Source organism: Zingiber officinale, chromosome 6A, assembly GCF_018446385.1.
Source record: "Zingiber officinale cultivar Zhangliang chromosome 6A, Zo_v1.1, whole genome shotgun sequence".
In the NCBI taxonomy this organism is placed as follows: domain Eukaryota; kingdom Viridiplantae; phylum Streptophyta; class Magnoliopsida; order Zingiberales; family Zingiberaceae; genus Zingiber; species Zingiber officinale.
Genome location: NC_055997.1, coordinates 11,130,356 through 11,151,622, shown reverse-complemented (window position 1 = coordinate 11,151,622; position 21,267 = coordinate 11,130,356). Strand labels below are relative to the sequence as shown.

General features: G+C 36.3%; 3 protein-coding genes across 3 annotated transcripts; 2 read left to right on the top strand and 1 right to left on the bottom strand.

Annotated features, from left to right (window-relative positions):
- The first annotated feature begins 5,480 nt into the window (after window positions 1–5,480).
- On the top strand, window positions 5,481–11,788 carry LOC121995797 (pyruvate dehydrogenase E1 component subunit alpha-1, mitochondrial-like). The gene is made up of 8 exons (XM_042549568.1): window positions 5,481–6,205; window positions 6,306–6,385; window positions 7,921–7,998; window positions 9,279–9,374; window positions 9,451–9,522; window positions 9,598–9,651; window positions 9,954–10,019; window positions 10,153–11,788. The coding sequence occupies exons 1-8, from the start codon at window positions 5,524–5,526 to the stop codon at window positions 10,195–10,197; spliced, it is 1,173 nt and encodes a 390-aa protein (XP_042405502.1). The 5' UTR covers window positions 5,481–5,523; the 3' UTR covers window positions 10,198–11,788.
- On the bottom strand, window positions 10,649–14,037 carry LOC121995796 (calmodulin-binding protein 60 A-like). Its single transcript, XM_042549567.1, has 7 exons — window positions 13,694–14,037; window positions 13,534–13,609; window positions 12,822–12,874; window positions 12,208–12,698; window positions 11,937–12,097; window positions 11,485–11,688; window positions 10,649–11,423 (listed from the first exon to the last, which is right to left on the bottom strand). The coding sequence occupies exons 1-7, from the start codon at window positions 13,789–13,791 to the stop codon at window positions 10,959–10,961; spliced, it is 1,548 nt and encodes a 515-aa protein (XP_042405501.1). The 5' UTR covers window positions 13,792–14,037; the 3' UTR covers window positions 10,649–10,958.
- A 1,445-nt stretch (window positions 14,038–15,482) lies between these two features.
- Window positions 15,483–20,331, top strand: LOC121995795 (pentatricopeptide repeat-containing protein At1g74850, chloroplastic-like). The gene is made up of 5 exons (XM_042549566.1): window positions 15,483–16,998; window positions 17,089–17,501; window positions 18,622–18,936; window positions 19,019–19,126; window positions 19,563–20,331. The coding sequence occupies exons 1-5, from the start codon at window positions 15,538–15,540 to the stop codon at window positions 19,909–19,911; spliced, it is 2,646 nt and encodes an 881-aa protein (XP_042405500.1). The 5' UTR covers window positions 15,483–15,537; the 3' UTR covers window positions 19,912–20,331.
- The last annotated feature ends 936 nt before the right edge of the window (window positions 20,332–21,267 follow it).

The window sequence follows — 21,267 nt, the reverse complement described above, 5'->3', positions numbered from 1 at the left end:
TATCTAAATTAAACAGGGTTTTCATTTATAACTATGGATAACAAAAGTTATCAATGATAATTCTAACCAAACGGATCCTAACAGTATACTATGTATCCACAAGGTTTGATAAAAATTTAAAACTTTTTATAATAAAAATATTCTAGAAAATGCCTAAATTAATTTTAATTAAAATTTATATTTTTTTATTTATATTATATGATAAATATATTTTTATTCGATTGTATAGAATTTTAGTTCGAATAACTTGAATCAAATTCGACTATATAAATCAAAATTACTAATATTTTTAACTCCAAAATAAATTTAAATATCGCGCTATTTTTGAACTTAAATTTCAATATTAATATTTTTATAGTACACCTCTAATTATATCCTTGGCATACTTAATATAGTTAAACCTTCTATTTTAAAATTTTTTAATTTCTTCTTTGAGTTAAAAATCAAAAGCTACCTCTAATTATCCTTCACATATTAAGTATTTCATAATATTATTTTAATATATAATAATTATTTTTATGTTAAACTATTTATATTATAATAACTTGACTAAAATACTTTTTTTTTATATAATTTGCATAAACAACAAATACTTATCAAAATATTTACATATTACTCTTATATTTCATTTTTAAATTTGGTCCCTAAAATTTGAAACTAAGCTTGTGTGTTCAAATTTGAACATTAATGGCATTTTCAATTACATCTTTTCAAAATATTATACTATTTTTAACACTTTCCATTACTTTATAGAATTAATTGACATTTTCATAGTTGAAATTATCGTAATTATAAGTTAATCAGAAAACTAAAATTTAACATTTCACATATACGATGTAAATAATCAGATATGAAAATTTAAATCATTTGTTTTTCTAAAAAATTATGTTTACCTAAGAGGTCTTACTAGAAAAAGTATAAGAGCTAAAATCATCAGACTTATAGAAGTATATCTAAATAGTAATTTAGGAATTACATATTTTTTTCCTAATTTTAATATGACTATTCCAAACTTTATCGACCATATTAAAATTTTTGTTCAAGTTAGGTGATATGGAGATTTTCAAAAATATAATATCCAAATAAACATAATCTTTCTAGGAAAAATAATGACTAGTATCAACAATAGTTTCAAAGTTTAAATTAATAATATTATAGAAACCCTTACAACAAAAGGAATCTATTTTATCAAACCAAAAGACTTTTCTTCTGACCTACTTGTTGGATTATACTGGAATCTTAACCTAGATCTAAACATTACAACCAAGAGAATCCATCATTTATAAAGATAGACATGACAAATTCATAGCAAGATTTCACATTTACAAGCTCTCAACCTCTCAAGAAGAAGAACAAAAAGATAACCAGTCTGCTCTAAATCTAATGAATATAGAAACTAGTACTCACTTACATCCGCAAAATGAAGAATAACTTTTTATTTTATGATGATTTAAATGAATATGTATACCTTCCATTTGAAATAGCTAATTATTTTACAAAAAAAGATCTTACTGAATTAGAAACTTTTGACATTTTACACCACAAGTTAGATGAAGATTGGATATTATATTTTGATGAAGAACATAATATTATAGCCAAAAAGAAATATTACTTTTTCAATGTTGATTTAATGAATCTTACAGAATTTAGTGCTACCAATACACCACAACCTTTACAGGTAAGATATCCAGAAAGTTCTATGAGAACTATGGATTATGGAGAGGGACATCCTCCAAGAACACATATTCACCCTTATACAAATAATAATCCCTTGTTAAGAACTATCGGAAAAAGAAGACCGCTAGAAATTACATACTTTGGTAAAAGTTCGGTTCTACTTAATATAGGAGAATGTGATGACCCTCATATGTATGACACTTACTTAGAACAGTGGCTAGTCTTTGTTAAAAGAGACTACCAAGCCAAACATGAACTAGACATAGAATCTGGTGATGTTATGATAAGTGTCGGTGAAAATTATTTAGGCGATGTAGCCAGAGCAGCATGGAAATTATATAAAACTACTCATTCAGAAGAAGTAGCTAGGATTACTTCTCAGGGAAATAACATACTTAATTTTTGTTATAATATTCACAGACTTTTTATAGCAAGAGATGCCAACACAGGTTTAGGTATTAGACAAAAAAAAAAGCTATGAGAGATTTAAAACAATTATAACTTTTTAATTAGAATTGGATTAAACATTTTTGCAATGAGTTCCTTATCTTAACAGCCGTATCAAGAAATTACTGTAACTAGAATTAGGAGAAAAATTATTTAGCAAACTTCTTGGAGAATTGAGAAAAGAAATACATAAGACATGGACAGATATGAAAGTAGCACCCTAGTATGATAATATTGAAATACACATACAACACATTATCTCTATATTAAAAGAAAAATATACTTATATCCATATTCAAAAACAACAATATAGATTTTGTAGTCAAATCTACACCCTTCAACAGTACGACTCAATGGTACCTAAACAAAAACAAAAACCTTGTAGAAATACTAAAACAACTACACAACCTGTTAAAACAAAAAAATGCCAGACCAAGAAAAAATATATTATGTTCGAAAAAGCAGAGAAAAAGAAACCTTATTTAAATAAAGAAAAATATGTCAGAAAATTCAAACCAAAGAAAACTTATGCTAACACTATTACTTATTTTGCCTGCAATAAACCAAGCCATTTATCTTCAGCCTGCCCAAATAAAAAAAACCTATATACAAGAGAAACCAAATTAGTCACATGTAGAAATTTATATCTAGTAGAAATTTAATCAGATATCTCAGACACATGGTCTATTTACTCTATTATCTCAGTTGATGACATGGAAGAAGTGTCCACTTCTTCAGTTTATAGCCTAGTAAACTCCTTCTAACAACCTTCATATTACTCAGACTTTGATTACATGCCTGTCAATCCAGACCCTGACTTATGGGATGATTTTCCACCCATAAATACAAACTCAATGCTGACACAACTAAATACAACTTTAGGCGAATCCAACTGTACACATGATTGGAGATTAAAAACAAGAACAAATAGCATTGCTTGCTATTTGTGTAGTTATTATCCATCCATTGATAAAAGAGGTACCTGCACAAATTGTAAAAAGCAGGTCTGTAATCTTTGCCTCAACACCTATTTTAATATTCTAATCCCTATAACACAACCCACTAAAAACAGCACTAGAAATATTCTTTTACAAACAAGAGTATCAACCTTAGAAACTAGAATAAATTAGTTGGAAGCTCATTTAGATCTTGTAACAAACCAACTAGAAGACCTAGTCTTACAACTTTCTCCATATCCTTCTGAGAAAGGTAAAAACTTTCAACTTATAGATTCACCAAATACTAATATGATTTTCATTAAGGTCTCTAGTATCTGTAACACAAATAGAACTCTTGATATCAAAGTAAAATGCCTATTAAATATACATGACTATGAATTTACATTACATGCCTTTTTAGATAGCGGAGCTACTAATTCTACTATAGATGGAGTCACACTCCTATCAATTTTACCCAAAATGTTTATCAAAACAGCCTCCTAACCTTTAATCAGTATATAATTTGACGTACAACAACTTACCAGTACCCAATTTGTCACTAATATACATTTACGGTTTTATAATAATTATGGTACCTATAGTGTTCCCCAAACTCTCTCCAAATTATGGGTTAAACCCTTGCTACATCCTAATATACATCCGACCGAGCTTTTTTGTTTACAAAAGATTATGCTCTCTCCTTTCTACCCCAATAGTAGCACCTATTGTTTCAAATTATCCCTTAGTAGTTCAGCCTCTGACTACTCCGCATACCACAACAAAGGACCAAACTACATCTTCTAACACTGCTTGCCAATGTACTATCAAAGGAAAGTGCAAACAGTTCCCTCTTCTTTCAACCTATGAACTAGCTTTTTCTAAATATCAAGAAAATTGGAATCACTTGGTTGGACAAGCCCAATAAATGATTTTTCTATTTGGGATAGTCCTACATATATGCTCATTCCAAAACAATTGCTTCAGACAATCAATACCCATCAATCAGATTTAGACTCTCTTATCTCTCAATTAGAAAAATTAGAAATTATTGATGACAATCCAACCAAGTACTGGGAATGAGACAAAATCTATTGTAAATTAGTAATAATTAACCCAAACCTAACCATAAAAACTCAAGATTTAAGATACACAAATTGGGAAACAGAAAAATGTAAAACACTTATCCAACAATTATTACACTTAGGCGCCATTCAAAGATCTACCTTCCGACATAGAAGCCTAGCTTTTATAGTCAATAAGGGATCTAAACAAAAACATGACCAATCCTAGATGATCTTTAACTACAAAAGATTAAATGATAACTGCCAAGATGATGACTATAAAATACCTGATAAAGATCAACTCTTAAATAAGATACAACATTCTAAATGGTATTCAAAGTTTGACATGAAATCAAGCTTTTGACAAGTAAGAATGCACCCAGACTTTATAGAATGGATGACTTTTTCCTACCCAGAAGGCCACTTTGAATGACTTGTTATGCCCTTTGGCCTTAAAGTCGCTTCTCAAATCTTCCAACGAAAGATGGATGATATTTTTTAGAAATGTTTCTCAATTTACCTGTGTTTACATAGACAATATCTTAATCTTTTCCAAAACTAAACAAGAACATTATGTCCATTTACACATAATTTTTAACCTCTTTGAAAAACACGATTTTATCATTTTACGAAACAAAATGAAACTGGCAATAACACATATTGAATTTTTAGGGGCCGAGATAGGCCAAAGACAAATCATATTATAACCTCATATCTCAGCTAAATTTCTTGCCTTTCCCGACAAAATGGAAGATACTAAGACTCTAAGAGCGTTTCTAGGCCTTCCAAATTATGCACGATCATACCTTAAATACATAAGAAAAATTAACAGGCCTTTATACAATAAGACATCTTTGATTGAACAAAAACATTTTAATCAACAAGATATAACCTTAGTTCAGCAAATTAAGCAATTAGTCAAAAATATTTCAAAATTAATCTTACCTCTTGACTCAGATTATTTAGTTATTAAAATATACGGTTGTTAAACAGAATAATAAAGTATTTTATATCGTAAAACATCCAAATATAAACCTAAATCAACTGAAAAATTATGTAGATATATCTCAGGACACCTCACATAAAATTTAACATTTCACATATATGATGTCAATAATCAGATATGAAAATTTAAATTTAAAGATATTATATATATATTAATGAGAAAAATTTCGTGACAGTTATAGTAATATAGTTATTATTATTAACGGACGGATGGTGACGACGGTGTGAGTGATTAATTAACGTAAACTAATGTCAATTAAAAAATAAAAATAAAATAGTTATAAATCCGAGGGGTAAAGTGAAATATATGAAAAATAAATAAAAAGCCGGTTTTGCTTTTGCTAACAACCGTCGTCACCATCCGTCCGTTTGCAGATTCGTCGCTTCATTCCTCGATGGCCGCCTCCGCTGTCGTCCGCCGCCTCTCCAGCGCTCCGCTACACGATCACCGCCTCCTACGACCCTTCTCCACCACCGGAAGCGAGTCAACGATCACCGTCGAGACCAGCGTCCCCTTCACTGGCCACAAGATCGACCCACCATCGCGCTCTGTAGAGACCACCCCCTTCGAGCTCCTCTCCTTTTTCCGCGATATGTCCCTGATGCGCCGCATGGAGATTGCGGCCGATTCTCTCTACAAGTCCAAGCTTATCCGCGGGTTCTGCCACCTCTATGATGGGCAAGAGTCGATCGCCATCGGCCTCGAGGCGGCCATCACTAAGAAGGACGCAATCATCACCGCCTACCGTGATCACTGCATCTACCTCGGGCGCGGAGGAACCCTCGTTGAATCCTTTGCGGAGCTCATGGGTCGCCGCGCAGGGTGCTCGAAGGGGAAAGGCGGGTCGATGCACTTTTACAAGAAGGAATCAGGGTTCTTTGGTGGCCATGGGATCGTGGGTGCCCAAGTGCCGCTCGGTTGCGGTCTCGCCTTTGCTCAGAAGTACTTGAAGGAAGGGACTGTGTCCTTTGCGTTGTATGGTGACGGCGCTGCTAACCAAGGGCAGCTTTTCGAGGCTCTTAACATATCGGCACTTTGGGATCTTCCGGCCATACTGGTCTGCGAGAACAATCATTGTGAGCACTAAGATGATTAGGATGTGAACAAAAAAAAAAAGATTATAGATCGCTTGTCGAATTTGGTTGATATGCTCTTATATTTGTTAATTGTTTGCAGACGGTATGGGGACTGCTGAATGGCGTTCTTCAAAGAGTCCTGCCTACTATAAACGAGGGGATTATGTACCTGGTTTGAAGGTACACTGGAATACATATTTATTTATTTCATGTTCATTCATAAATTGGTGGCTATTTAACAAATTCACAAATCCATTGCCTCATGTTCAAAAAATCTTCTTCTTCTTCTTTTTATGGATAAAAGGAAATTGTTTTCCTTGGCAAAATTCAATATAAGAGCACCAGAAGCTGAAGGTCTGGAAACTTAGTCAAAGATAATAATGATCAAGCCTGGATTGTACAAGTCACTAAAAAGGAACTTGATCAGAAGGAATAAGTAATTTTCTATGTGGGATCTATTATAAGATTAAAATAATTTTTTCATATAAATGCAATCATGGTATGGTTATCTTTTTATTTTTTATTTTTTGTGAAAAGTTATGTTTTTTGCCAAACAGTTTGAGAACCTGCTTAATACATGTTTTAGCTATCTTAGAATCTGTTGAATTGGATCAGAGGTAATAATGTGATTGCTATGGGATCCATGCAAAATTAATATCAGTGTGCATATAAACGCACATTAGAGAGCCACTACATAGTTAACTAATTTTTGGTGAAAAGATGCTTGCCAACAGTTAGAGAGCTTAGTTTTACACTAGACCATAAATTATGTGTCTTTGTACTGAAATGTAGGAATCAAGTATTTGATAGTTTTATTAGCTGTACAAAGTGATTGTATTGCAAGAATGCATCCATTTGACTAGGAGCATAATCTCTTCCTTGTTCAATGATTGTAAAATTAATTTAGGTGTCAATCTCTAATATACCTGGTTAGAGTTAGACAAATTCTAACTCCTTAAGGAATTTATTAGAGCTCCATGCTTTCTGTTAACAGTATGTGAAACACCAATGTGCTCAGTTTTGTGTTTTTATTAATGAAAATGGATTGAGTAGGAGAGGTTTGGGGTAGGAAGAAATATAATTCCAATTAATTGGGGCTATCTTTGTAAAAGGCGTCCGTTGTCTAGACCTTATAGAGCCTTGAAAAATAAATAATGAAGTGCTGCAAGTTAATCTAGATAGTCAAATAATCACTTTCCTCCTGTCCACCTAGCAAAGCCAGTTTGATGTGGACCATGGAAAAACTAAAACAAGAAAGCGACTATTTTTAGAAATTAATCATTGAGAATATGAATTCTGCACTAATTTTTTTATCCAGCTTAGCAAATAATTACTGTGTACAATGAAATTAATGTGAAACTTTATTCTCATCCCTTCCATGGTGCAGTTTTGAAAGAGACAATGGCATTCAATACTTGATTAGGCAAACCTTCAATACTTGATTAGGAAAACCAAAAATCTTAACTGTTCAGTGCAATAATCCCTAACCATAATTTAAGATCATCTTACTTCTGCCCTTTAGGCAACAAATCAGATTTTGACTTCTTCAAAAACATCATTTGCTATGAACACATCACTAAATCTATAACTGCTGACTAGTGAAACGGTAAATTTTGTGCTTATCATCATTTATAGTTTGAAGTTAAGAAGATATTATATAGATTCAGTGGTTTGGAATTAGATTCTCTTCCCTAATGAATTGCTTGTCTGAACAGGTTGATGGAATGGATGTTCTGGCTGTGAAGCAAGCTTCAAAATTTGCGAAGGAGTATGCTCTGAAAAATGGACCAATCGTAAGTATCATTTTGGAATCAAGCATTGGTTCAACATTTCTTTTAAGTGCTTTATGAAGTTGGCTCATTGCATTTAATTTCCCATATTGTGTATGTCAACTTATTTTTAAAATGTCTTCACGTGTTTGCTACATATTTTGTGCTTGTTTAAAATTGATTCTTAAAACCAATGGAAAGAATATCTAGTTTTGAAGTTTAAATAGGAAAGATGAGACAAACTGTAAACAACATAATGGGGATTTCACCTCCTTTTTCTTTCGAACTAGGTAACATTATGGTTTTGGCTTGTATGTTGTTATTTATTTACTTGTTATGTTTATTAAACATAGTAATCCTTACTTAACAGTAAGTTTGATGGTTATTCTCGCTAGAAATCTTGCTTGGAAACTAGTTTTTGGTTATCTTTAGTTTTCAATTTACAATTTCAAACCAAACCAAACTAAAAGTTTTGGTTCGGTTTAAATCGAAACTGAACTAAAACATTTAACAGTCAAGTAGTAAATCTGTCATGAAAATTTTGAGATTTTAACAAATCTATGGCAAACTTTTATTTTTAACTTGTACAATTCATATTTTAAATTTTGTAACAACTCTAGCAAAAAAAAATTGAATAACTTGTCCTTCAAAGTGTTGTTTTCACATGACCTCGTGTCATTTTGATGCTTCATTGTATTCTCTAATGATGACACATGTAATATATAATATATCTTTATTAGCGAAAAGCTATTTTAATTACAATAAATTATAATTATTTGATTTTTTTTTTAAATTATGGTTAAAATTGTTGACTTAATATATGATATGATGTATGATTCATCAAAAAAAGTGTAATGCAATGCATTAAGAGGAAAATGCTAGCTTTGTTACAAAAAAAAATATTATGTATTTATTAAAAATAGAAGTTTGTGATAGGTTTATTAAAATCTCAAAATGGTTGTGATAAATTCAGTAACTAACTTTTAAAAAAATGCTCTCTTTAGAGTACGTGACATTAAAAAATCTCCCTATTGGAGCGCAATAGCCATTTCCGTGCAGAAAAATTACTTAGCTGTTAATATGTTCATTATCATGCTTAGTTACCAAGGAAAACAAGCTGCTTGTGTGATGCAAACAGTAGCACATTAGAAATGTTTCCTAATTCTTCCTCTATCGATGTATATTGTGTAACTTGTAAGTGAACTCATGGTCCTGATTGACAACTTAACTTTCATATTTATTTTATCCGTTCAATCATTGGTCTAATCTTTTCTTATTCATCTGCATTCTTTCTTTAATTGCAGATTCTTGAGATGGACACTTACAGATACCATGGGCACTCCATGTCGGATCCTGGGAGCACTTATCGCACACGTGATGAGATTTCCGGCGTGAGACAGGTCAGTCAGATCTGCACCATCCATCAGAACTGTTTATTCATTGTATTTTCTATACGTATCAAGTTTCATTGATTAGGAGCGTGATCCTATCGAAAGAATTAGGAAGCTGTTACTCTCCCATGAGATAGCCACAGTCTCTGACCTCAAGGTATGCTAACTTCTCCCTATTAGAATTGTTGTAGTGTTTTTTTTTTTAAAATACAAAATCACAATATTTGTGCAGGACATTGAGAAAGAAGTCAGAAAAGAGGTAGAGGAGGCCATTGCCCAAGCAAAGGTACCAACTTTGTTGAAAATTAATATATTATTCATCAATAGATTCATGTAACAATCACCTTCGTTCCTACGGGATGCCCAGTTGGCAAGGGATCAATTCCCGACAGACATATGCCTTTAGGAAAAAAAAACCCCTCCCACCTCCGACCAACTTAGCGGTCAGCTATAAGCTAATCCCGTGATTTACCTCCCTTCGCATAATTAGGGGACGTACTATGAGTGTCTGGGTGAACGTAATCACCTTTTTGTTGGAATGTAGTAATCACCTTATGATCATTCACATTCTCTTCCTTGAATTTTTAGGAGAATCTGATGCCTGACCCTTCTGAGTTATTTACCAATGTTTACGTCAAAGGTTTCGGTGTGGAGGTAAGTGGAAATGCTTCCGATGTGGTTAAAAATGAATTCTCTTGATGCAACTAGTGTTCTCTTTGATGCTATCAGTATACTAGTTAGTCTCATCGTGCTTCAATGCATTTTCTTTGCATGTTGCTGCCTACAGTCATTTGGCGCGGATAGGAAAGAGGTGAAAGCCATTCTTCCATGATGATTGCAAACAGCAAATCGTTCAATATTTTGTGTCCATGTGTTGAAATCTCTAATAAATAAGCTTGAAAATAAAAAAAATTCTGGCTCTTTGGAGTCGATACAGGTTTGGATCAGCTTAACTAAGTCAGAATTTTCAATTTTGCAATGAGCATCACTTTGATCTGTAATTTACAGGCTACCAATCTATATTGGTCAGTAACCTCTAATCTGCACTGCTTGTGCAGAATTTTCTTCATGGTGTTCTTCTTTTGTTAGTGATTCAATCAGAAAATGATTCTTTCAGCAGAAATGTCAACTTTCTATTGTTTCCTGAGATCTTGGATTCAAAATGTTTATATTTTCTATTGGCAGTTACAAAAGTTTCTGATGACTATGATTCATATGGTTACATGGTAATATAGTCAGCTAATACAAGCAAAAATCCCATCACTTCTCAACATTCAATAACATTTAAAACAAAACAAACATAACATTTGTAATAGCTATATATTATAATGTTCACAATCCTAAAGCTGTTTATATGAAACAGATAAACCTGACCGACACAAAAATATGCATCATTGGCACATCAAATTTCACCCTTAGGTGCTAAGCATTCTCTATGTACACTTTTCTATAGAGATTATAACAGGGACCCAACTTCTTTTTTCCTCCAGCAATTTACAAAGAACGCGAACATGTACAATGCAAATCAAACATCCCCCTGCATTTCATTTTAGGATATAAAAACCTAATGGTTTCAAGATGCACCTCTGCAATCTAAGTTTTGTGTACCCTTGTCTTCATTGTTATAACAATCCTCCTTATGAACATAAACACAACTGACAAGGTCTTCCAAATTTTGCGAGGTTTGGTGTGCGCAGCCGTAACTGGCAGATCTGCTGGTGAGCCAGAAATGAGATTAGTTAAGTAATGGAAGTTTTCTTCACCGTGGAAAGCTTGACTGCTGCACTCGTCGAAGAGAGAAGCGCTATGATTATCAAGGGGGTAAGTATCAAAGTCTCTGATACCCATGGGGAACACATCAGGTGACAGAATGCCAGAGTGAGCAAAACCAAAGGCATCGTTCTTGATGGGACTGGGGAAGCTACTAAACAGGTTTTCTGCTCCATAGAAAGAAATTGAAGGCTCAGGCAGAGAGGTCCCCAGAATTTCATCTTTATCGTAGGTTACAACATCATTCCAATGTTCAGATGCTTGTTTCCCAAGAGTAAGTGCTTCTATCTAATTAGACATCGACAAGTTAGGGATATGTTAAGAGTATGCAAATAAGGGAAATACACACCTTTGCGTTATTTTGGAGCTCAGAAAGCGGGATAAATTGCTGCTCCGAGTAGGTACCGAGCACTTCTCCAACAACATTGAAGACGAACCCAGTTTTCCTTTGGCCATTTGGGTAGTATACATGCACCTCGTCGCCAAGAAAACATGTTCGGGCGTGATCGACAGTGACTTCCCACATCTTAGCAGACATTCCACTGCCTAAAATCTGCATTGACAATATAATATGCAAAGGAAGAGTGTTATCATGAAAAATTATTGTAGAAATTCTAGTGCTGCAGAAATTATTTAAAAAAGGTTCCAATATCTAGTATATTCGTATATAATAATAATAATAATAAACAGTATCATTCTTAAGTTGTGGTTAGTTTGAAAAAGAAAAATGGACAAGGAAGTTTTTTTGCTGAAGGTGAAAAATGATGAAACAGATTGGATACTAAAGATGCATGTTAATACATTTCGGAGCCTTGTGGAATCCCTCCAAAATAACCACAGGAATTCCTTGACAGTATTAATATTTGAAATGCTTAGACGCTTGTGAAAGGCACCATCTTTGCCAATCTTCTCCAGGCGCCAAACTTCATCATCTGGTGATGGGGGATAATGTTTCTTGTATACTGTAAAGAAAAATCAAATTGTGTATTTTTCAATTATAAAAAAATGTATTATTGATCTACATATAAGAAGAAGAAGAACCTAAAAAAAAATCAGTATCATATAAACTCACATTCACCACGGTGGTCTTTAACCACGAAAGGTTCAGTCTTGGCTTCTCTTATTCTGATTCCATTGCAATGACCATCAGCAATTCTTGCTCCGAGCCTGAATTTTCGACTTCTTGTCCAGCTAGAGTTATCTGTAAATACTAGTTCTCCTACCACACCAATCCCTCCTTTAAGATCCAGAAAAGCATCACCAGTTAGCAATGAGCGCTTGCCATCCCTTTCTTTCACAATATAGTTCTTAAATTCATCAGCGGTCCAATTGCCATCTTCACTAACTTCAAAATCTCCATGCAGAACAACTATTTCCACCTTCAATGATGATACAGGACCTATTGTAGTGACTTCCCCAGTGAAGGCATCAACTAAAGTAACAGAGATGGCTGATGAATTCTCCCCTTCTATTCGACTACCAGTGAATATAGGAAGAGAAAGCTTATTCTTGAACTCAAGTCGTAGACTTCGAATGGCAGAACCAACCTGCTTTTCACATTGCCTGATTGATGACACATTATTTATCAAACATAAATCCAACAAAATATGGTCTCTCATAAAGAAACCTTTCTAATTTTCAAATTTTTAAGGAAAATGGTTCATCAAGAAAAGATCTGAGTCTTACCTTGTAAAACTGGCCAAATGCTTTGAAAAAGCCATTTCAACTTCTTCCCTTATCTGTAAGAAATATTGTAGCATTAACTGATGATAAAATTTAAAATTTCTACCTAAAGATTGGTTGCTGATATAAAATTATCTCAATTTTTACAGATTGGAAGTCTCTGTGAGGGAACTGAAACCATTAACAAGTAAGTAAGCAATAAAGTATTACAAAATTATCTCAAAATTCATGGAATGGAGTCACCATGAGGGAACCAAAACCAATAGCTGACAGGCAAGCAAATAAAATCATACAAAATTAACTCAATTTTAACTGATTGGAAGCCTCTACAAGAGCACCAAAACCAATAGCCAATAGGCAAGAAATAAAATTATATATCTCAATTTCATGGATTTGAAGTCTCCAGGAAGAAACCAAAACTGATAGGCAATAGGCAAGCAACAAAGTTAGTCAACTAGATTTGGTTCATAAAATTCTCCCTTTTAACACTCAACCGTCAAATTCTCCTTTCCTTAACCACTGAAATTGGAAAAACAGATCCTGTAAGATAGCACATAAGAATTTGCTCAAAATTTCTGGGTTAATACTGGGATAATAGACACTTGCCTCCCTCTCATACAAACCAATACTCAGATAAAGCCAAACAACCCGAAACTGATTCCAGATGCAAGGTCAAACAACAAGGAAAGAAAGGGTAGAATTCAGATTGACTCACAATTTTTCGCATCAACGGCTCCATCACCTCAAACCACTTATTAACTTTTTGTAACATCAACACCTCCTTGACGACCCTAGTTTCAACGATCCATATCCAAAAACCATCATTTCGGAATCTCCAACCAAATCACAATCGCACCATATGTTGCTTTGCTTACCACTGGAAGGTCCTGGGGCGCTTCTCGTTGGGAGACGCCCTTCCGGTGGACGACGGACCTGCCTCCCTCTCCTCTTCGGGCTGCCTCTTCTGCGACATGATGATCTCCAACTCCAGCAGGCAGCGTGGCAAGCGATGAGATTCGAATCTCTAGCCGAGAGATTTTTTTAAAGAGAGGGAGAGGGATCGAACCGCCGGCGGAGATCTCGTCGGAGGGCGGAGCTCGAGGAAGATCGAGAGCCTTCGATCAGGTTCGGTCGCGGCGGTCGTCGCGTTGGCCTACCCGCTTCGAACGGGTGGTTCTTGTCTTGTGGTCGATCACTACGTTTCTCTTTTTTTTACTCTTTTATCACTTTTCCTATTTATTTATTTAGGTGGAATATAAAAATAATTTTAAAAAATGGAGAATTCCACGCGAGGAAAGGATACGAAGTTAGTGGGGCCCGCGGTGTGGGTCCATGGACCGATCTGTTTCATCCAACGGTCTTCGCGAGCTTGATGACCCCAGATCGGACAGGGATCCTTTGGTCCCGGATTTCTGGACCATAGCCTTGATCCTTTATTTATTCATTGGTGGGATGAATTGAATCCCATCTATTTAACAAGTAGAGTCCAGTCTACCCATCCAATGAATGAATAATTTTAAACTGAGGATCTAGCCTCCCTCGGATCAGGTGTTTGCTGTAGAATAGTGCTCGCAGTGCAGGACAAATAATATCTCACCACGTGTCCTGATACTTTCCACAACGTTGGTTTTTTCTAGTTTTTGTAAGGACAAATCTCTTGGATTATTTTTTTGTGATCTAGGAGATGTGTCACTCACATTTACGGTTGGATCATGGTCGCGATCCGGCCGTCAATAGTTGCGATCTCTTCAAGGGTTCATCTTTCCTACCAGATTATAATTTTTGTTCGGAGCGGATGGCCGGAGGTCGCCCGAAGGCCTCCGGTGGTGGATAAGTAGTTAGATTATTGGGTGCCGAGTGAGAGTGTCCTTCGGACAGCCGAAGGTCGTTCGTTCTGAACAAAAACTATAATTTGATGGGAACGATGAATCCAAGAAGATATCGCAACTATTTATGGTCAGATCATGATCATGATCTGATCACAAATGAAAATGACATATTAGACCACAAAAAATGATCCAGGAGATCCTACCCTTCCTACATGTGATGGCACACAAAAAGCTAAAAATCTTTCTCACCGTTGAAGATGCCTTATATCGAATAAGTTCAATTGGAAAATTCCGGAATCCTACGTAGCATTTTCGATCTCTTATGTTTATCCCTTTGGATTTTTATTGTTTATATTTAAAATTATTACAATAATTTATTATTAAAATAGTTTTTCTTATTATGAAACCTTTAAATTTTATAAAGTAAAAATAGTATTTTTAATAATTAGAAGGTAATATAATAAGCCAACATGAGAATTTTTTGATAATTTAATTTTTTTTTAAATAAATGGTTAAATTATTCAATGCCAAATTATTTTTCTCATTAATTTGTTTTTTTTTTCACGTCACAATGAACAAATAATTGCTCTCTAGTTTTCAAAGTGATATAATTTGAAATAGTCGTATGATTAGACATCAAATTATTGCATTTTGACAAACAAAATCTATAAATAGATAATTATATATAGTATATATTTTATGACATGTTAACGGGTCGGATCCATCTGAGTTCGGAAATGTAATCCAGCAACGCTGATATTAAAACGAATCCGAAGTCCGAAGGCAATCGGATTCACGTCGTCCTCGATCCGGCCATCGTTATCTGCCATCTAAAACCCCAACGCAATTCCTTCGTTCCAATCGCTTCGACCTCCAAATTAGCCCTAAAAATGGCGCTGCTTCCTCTTCCCTTCTCCGCTCCCCTCACCACTTCCACTGCCTCCTCCTCATCCTCATCGTCATCCTACCATGACCTCCGAAAACCCTTCCTCGGCACTGATTGTCTCCGGCAGCATCCTCCTCGGAGGAACCCACCTGGGCGCATGGCGCTGAGACCCCGGGCCGGCATCACGGCGGCTGGACGGAGCAAACCTAAGGAGCTGGTGTTGGGAAACCCTTCGGTGGCACTACAGAAGGGAAAGTACAGCTACGACGTCGAGACCCTCATCAACAAGCTCAGTAGCCTCCCTCCCCGCGGCAGCATCGCCCGCTGCCTCGAGGCCTTCCGCCACCGCCTCTCCCTCTCTGACTTCGCTGTCGTGTTCAAGGAGTTCGCCATGCGCGGCGACTGGCAACGCTCCCTCCGCCTCTTCAAGTACATGCAGCGCCAGTCGTGGTGCCGCCCCAACGAGCACATCCACGCCATCCTCATCGGCGTGCTGGGTCGCGAGGCACTGCTCGACAAGTGCCTCGACGTGTTCGAGGATATGCAGGCCAATTCGGTTCCCCGATCCGCGCTCTCCTACACCGCGCTGATCAACGCCTACGGTCGCAATGGCGACCACGAGACGGCGCTGGCGCTGCTCGCGCGGATGAAGGAGGACCGCATCGCGCCCACGTCCCTGACGTACAACACCGTCATCAACGCCTGCGCGCGAGGCGGGCTTCCTTGGGACTCGCTGCTTGGGCTGTTTGCGGAGATGCGCCACGACGGCATCCACCCGGACCTTGTTACGTACAACACTCTTCTCGCTGCTGCAGGTGCGCGTGGTCTCTCCGAAGAGGCAGAAATGATGCTTCGAACCATGCTTGAGGCTGGAGTGTTGCCCGACAATGCCACACATACTTACCTTGTTGACACATTTGCCAAGCTCAACCGCCTTGATCGTGTCTCGGAGCTTCTGTCGGAGATGGAAGTTGGTGGGCACCTTCCTGATGCGGCAGCTTACAATGTGCTCATGGAGGCATATGCAAAGGTTGGTGCCTCTAAGCAGGCGATGAGTGTCCTCCGCCAGATGCAGTCAGCAGGTTGTACACCCACCGCCGCGACATATAGCATTCTTCTCAACCTCTATGGGCGGAGTGGACAATATGAGGACGTGCGTGAGCTCTTCTTGGAGATGAAGGTGGGCAATACAGCACCTGATGCCTCGACATATAACATCCTCATTAATGTATTTGGAGAGGGGGGATACTTCAAGGAGGTTATGACTCTGTTCCATGATATGGTTGAGGAGAATGTGGAGCCCGATATGGAGACCTATGAGGGCCTCATGTTTGCCTGTGGAAAGGGAGGTCTTCATCAAGAAGCTAAGGAAGTTCTCTCTCACATGAACCAAAAGGGCATCATTCCGAGCTCAAAGGCCTATACCGGAGTGGTAGAAGCACACGGGCAAGCAGCTCTGTATGAGGTCAGCTCACCATCAATGTCCTCAAATTTTTTTCCCTGTCCACAGAACATCAAACGGACTGTAAATTGTGTTCCTCATCTCTGATTTCAGGAAGCTTTTGTCGCATTTAATACTATGCACGAGATTGGGAGCATAGCAACAGTGGAGACATACAATTCTCTGGTCTATACTTTTGCCAGAGGGGGCCTCTTTAAGGAAGCTCAAGCAATTTTGGCACGGATGGATGCAGCTGGGATTCCGAGAGTTGATGATACTTTTAATGGCCTTATTGAAGCATACTGTCAAGGAGGGCAGTTTGAGGAAGCTTTGAAGACTTTTGTTGAAATGCAGAATTCAAAATGCAAGCCAAATGAGAGGACTCTTGAGGGAATGCTGAATGTTTACTGCACTGCAGGGCTTGCTGATGAGAGCAAAGAGCAGTTTCAAGAAATTCAGTCTCTGGGAGTCTTCCCCAGTGTCATTTCTTATTGCCTGTTGCTAGGCGTATATGCTAGGAATGACAGGTAACAATTTTTTTATTAAGCATATTTTTCATTTTCAATCAGAATTTGTCACTTGTTAGCTTCAGAATCCAATTTTGAAGATATTGATGTCCTCCATCAGATTTCTATGTCAAATATAAACACAATCAATCCTCTGGCTATGAACTGAAATACAGGCAACTGTTCTTTAAATTGTTTTCATACACTTCTGCACAGAAAAGACACTGGATGTGCTACCTTTTGAATTTTAATTTGCGAGAAAATAATTAGTTTTCCATTAGGCAAAGTTCCATATCACATCATAAAAAAAACTAAAACACAAATTCTAGATGATAGGGTTCATTCCAATAATGTCTAATCATACTATGCAAATAGGTGGAACTATATCCTCTTAAAGGCAGATCCATTGGTGAGAAGTTGGGAAACCATCAAATATTCCAAGGCTCGTAGTGGTGGGTCTGAATTTTGTTGAAAACCTTGATCCTGGAGCTATTCCCCCTAAATATGCTAAATTTGGATGATAGATTGATGCAATTAGTTGGTGCTAGTACTACCACAAATTAAAGCAAATTATAAGTGCATTTTTTAGGTTTTTTTTGTATATTATTGCAACTGAAATGGTTCAAAGTCAAAATAGTGTGATGCTTTTGCTGGATCATTTGTCTTCTTTTCCCAATTGTTCATGTTCACTAGTTCCATACCATTCTCAAATTGTATTCATTATTCATTAATCTTTCATTCATTTTTTTTTTAAATTGATGATATGAGCCCGAGTAATTAGCACTCCAAACACAACTTTGTGAGACATAATGACCTGTCCTAAGTAGGTGGATTCCTCAATCACTAAGTAATTATGTCTATTTACACTGTTGACTTTTGAGAGCTGGATTAATGTTTAACTAGAGTCTTATCTACTCTTGTTCTCTTTCCATAATGATTTGCTAAGAATTTAGTATAAGCTTGGTATTATTGCTATTCAAGCATGACCAGCATTAATTCTATTTGTCTCCCTTGTTTTTTTTACTATGTTTTCTTCAGCTGTATTACATCTTTCAGCCTCAGATATTGTACAATAAATTTGTGTTTTCTCTATAAGTTGTTAATTACCATTTTCCTATTCCACTCCTAAATAATATTTCAGGTGGGACGAGGCATACCAGCTACTGGAAGAAATGAAAACAAATAGGATTTCCAACGCTCATCAAGTAATTGCATCAATGATTAAAGGGGAGTATGATGATGGATCAAATTGGCAAATGGTGGAGTATGTCTTTGACAAATATATATCTCTAGGTTGTGGTTATGGTTTGCGATTATATAATGCACTCTTGGAAGCACTTTGGTGGTTGGGACAGAAAGAAAGGGCTGTGCGTGTTCTCCAAGAAGCAACTAAGCGTGGCCTTTTTCCTGAGCTATACCGCAAAAGCAAGCTAGTCTGGTCCCTTGATGTCCATAGGTAACTTTCTTATATTTCAGTTGTTATTTTTGGATATTTACAACTTCCCTTTAAATTCCTAAATTTTATAACATATGCTCAGGATGGCTGTTGGTGGGGCTCTTACTTCTTTGTCGGTGTGGGTTAATGACATGCACACTAGATTTAAGGAAAAGGAGGATCTTCCAAACTTGGCAACTGTTGTTGTAGTGTGAGCTTTCGACATCCTTTTCCCGTAACTATTTCTCTTGTTTTCATTTGTCGATTTATACAAGTGAAACATATGTATCGGTTCAATTTCAAAGTCAAACTATATCTTGTTTTGTCTATGCTTATGGCGACACACATTTAGGAATTTCATTATTGATTTTGCAGCTCTTAGCTAACTTATGCATTATGATTTGTGACTTTGGGGACAATAGTGCAGTGTATTTATATCATCTGTGCTTGTCTCATTGTGCGTTTATAATGTGTGTTTTAGGTCCAACAATTCAATTAAATTTTCATCTTTGTATTTGAGGAAAACAATCCATATCATGCATCAATGAATTTACAATTTTTAGTCGATAGGGTTATGATTCAAAAGAGTATTGCTACTTCATGTATCTGACTTTTTATGCTCGTTTTGCCAATTATAATTGTTTCAGGCGCGGGGAGATGGAAAAAAGTTCGGTAATACGAGACTTACCTGTTCCAAAGGCAGTCTATTCTTTCCTCAGAGACAATGTATCGCCATCTTTCCATTTTCCTGGATGGAATAAAGGCCGTGTCGTCTGCCAACGGTCCCAACTCAAAAAGCTCCAGTCAAGCCTACTAGATTCATCAGGAGATGAAACTGATACTTCGAACAACTTCATTGCTCTAACTAATCTGGACTTTCCGCTGGCAGGCACTCGAATACACACTGCAGAGCTCAATGACAAAATTGAGAGCGATAACGAGTCATTCGACAGCGAACAAGAAACTGAAGCTGAGGCTGAACTTTTAGCACTGTGAAAGCAATGGATGGCTCGATGATCCCAGATTTTCACGTACTGATATTGGACTTGAACAATTGAACAGAAACATTCAGAAGTAAATTTCAGTCGGAGGTTTACGAATTACCTTTAAAGGTGCACAACAAAAACAATGCTGTCCTGGTGATCTTTGAGGACCCTCATCTGGGCTGAGCTTTGGTGCTACTGGTTCCGCACCCAAAGCTTCGCAAATGCTTCCTTGCAGATGAACATTGCACAGGGTAAAAATGCTTCATGTAATCAATCATATGTAACTTGCCAAAGTATCCAATGCAGTAGAGCAATAGATTGTTGTAAAAAGAATGTTTACTTTGATGAGCAGACGCCTAGAACTGGATGAATCTCAGTGACAGCGGAACTGAAAAATAGCATTCATCCTGAAAAATTCGCATTCACTAAACTCACTGCAGCAGTAGGTGTCATGTATTGCTTGAGATTGGCTAACTCAACAATGAAAGCCACGAGGATATTATTGTTGGGTTCGGAGCATAGCGGAAGATGTATATTGAATCATGAATTTTTTATGGTACATATAGTTTTACATAAAATAATATAAAACATACCTCAAGTCTTTGATAGGTGTGAATAATATCATAGATAAATAAGACAGATAAGAGTTACACGTGTGACTCCTCTAGCGGTATCCACACACACTAGATCACGAACTTGACACGATCCGTTAGGTGCTAGTCTCTTGGATCGACAAAGCCTTGGAAGCACTATGATCTCTTCCGAATGAAGAAGAAGTTGACGAGGAAAACTCGGAGAGAATCAATTATACACTCGCATCTTTCTGAGTATGACTACTTATAGTCTCCAAGGAATACGAAGAGTTAAGTTCTCAATAAATTCATCATTTATGATCTTCATTAATTAGGAAGATGAAGAATTATAAGTTTCATAAATTCTTCATTTATAATCTTTATTATGATAACTCTTCAAATTCTTCTTTAATTATCATTACGATGACTCTTCGAATTCTTCATTAATCATCATGATTATGGCTATTCGAATTCTCTCTTCTTTGTATCAAATAAATCTATATTTGATCTTGATCTCGACTAGCTTCCGATACCATTGTTCATGTCTACGTGCTATGCGTGCGACCCTCTAGGTTTTATACACGAAGGCAGTGTAAATCCATACACAGACTAAGGTAACCGTCTAGCAACAGTTTTTAGCCACCCAACGCGATAAAATTAATATAAGTCATAAACTGTAAACCACTATGAACCGATTATTGTGTAATTCAATCTCTTCATCTAAACCTACATCCCAATTAATTCGGTACATTATGCATCATTACCAAATTAATTGTTTTACTTGATTTCCAAGA

Bases quoted from the DNA above. Each gene is read 5' to 3' on its own strand.
- LOC121995795 (XM_042549566.1), top strand. From the start codon at position 15,538: ATGGCGCTGCTTCCTCTTCCCTTCTCCGCTCCCCTCACCACTTCCACT. The intron at 16,999-17,088 runs GTCAGCTCACCA...CTCTGATTTCAG, and splicing joins GGCAAGCAGCTCTGTATGAG to GAAGCTTTTGTCGCATTTAA. The intron at 18,937-19,018 runs GTAACTTTCTTA...ACATATGCTCAG, and splicing joins TGGTCCCTTGATGTCCATAG to GATGGCTGTTGGTGGGGCTC.
- LOC121995796 (XM_042549567.1), bottom strand. From the start codon at position 13,791: ATGTCGCAGAAGAGGCAGCCCGAAGAGGAGAGGGAGGCAGGTCCGTCG. The intron at 12,699-12,821 runs GTAAGACTCAGA...GTCATCAATCAG, and splicing joins CATTTGGCCAGTTTTACAAG to GCAATGTGAAAAGCAGGTTG. The intron at 11,689-11,936 runs GTATTAACATGC...TTGTCAATGCAG, and splicing joins ATTCCACAAGGCTCCGAAAT to ATTTTAGGCAGTGGAATGTC.
- LOC121995797 (XM_042549568.1), top strand. From the start codon at position 5,524: ATGGCCGCCTCCGCTGTCGTCCGCCGCCTCTCCAGCGCTCCGCTACAC. The intron at 7,999-9,278 runs GTAAGTATCATT...CTTTAATTGCAG, and splicing joins CTCTGAAAAATGGACCAATC to ATTCTTGAGATGGACACTTA. The intron at 9,652-9,953 runs GTACCAACTTTG...TTGAATTTTTAG, and splicing joins AGGCCATTGCCCAAGCAAAG to GAGAATCTGATGCCTGACCC.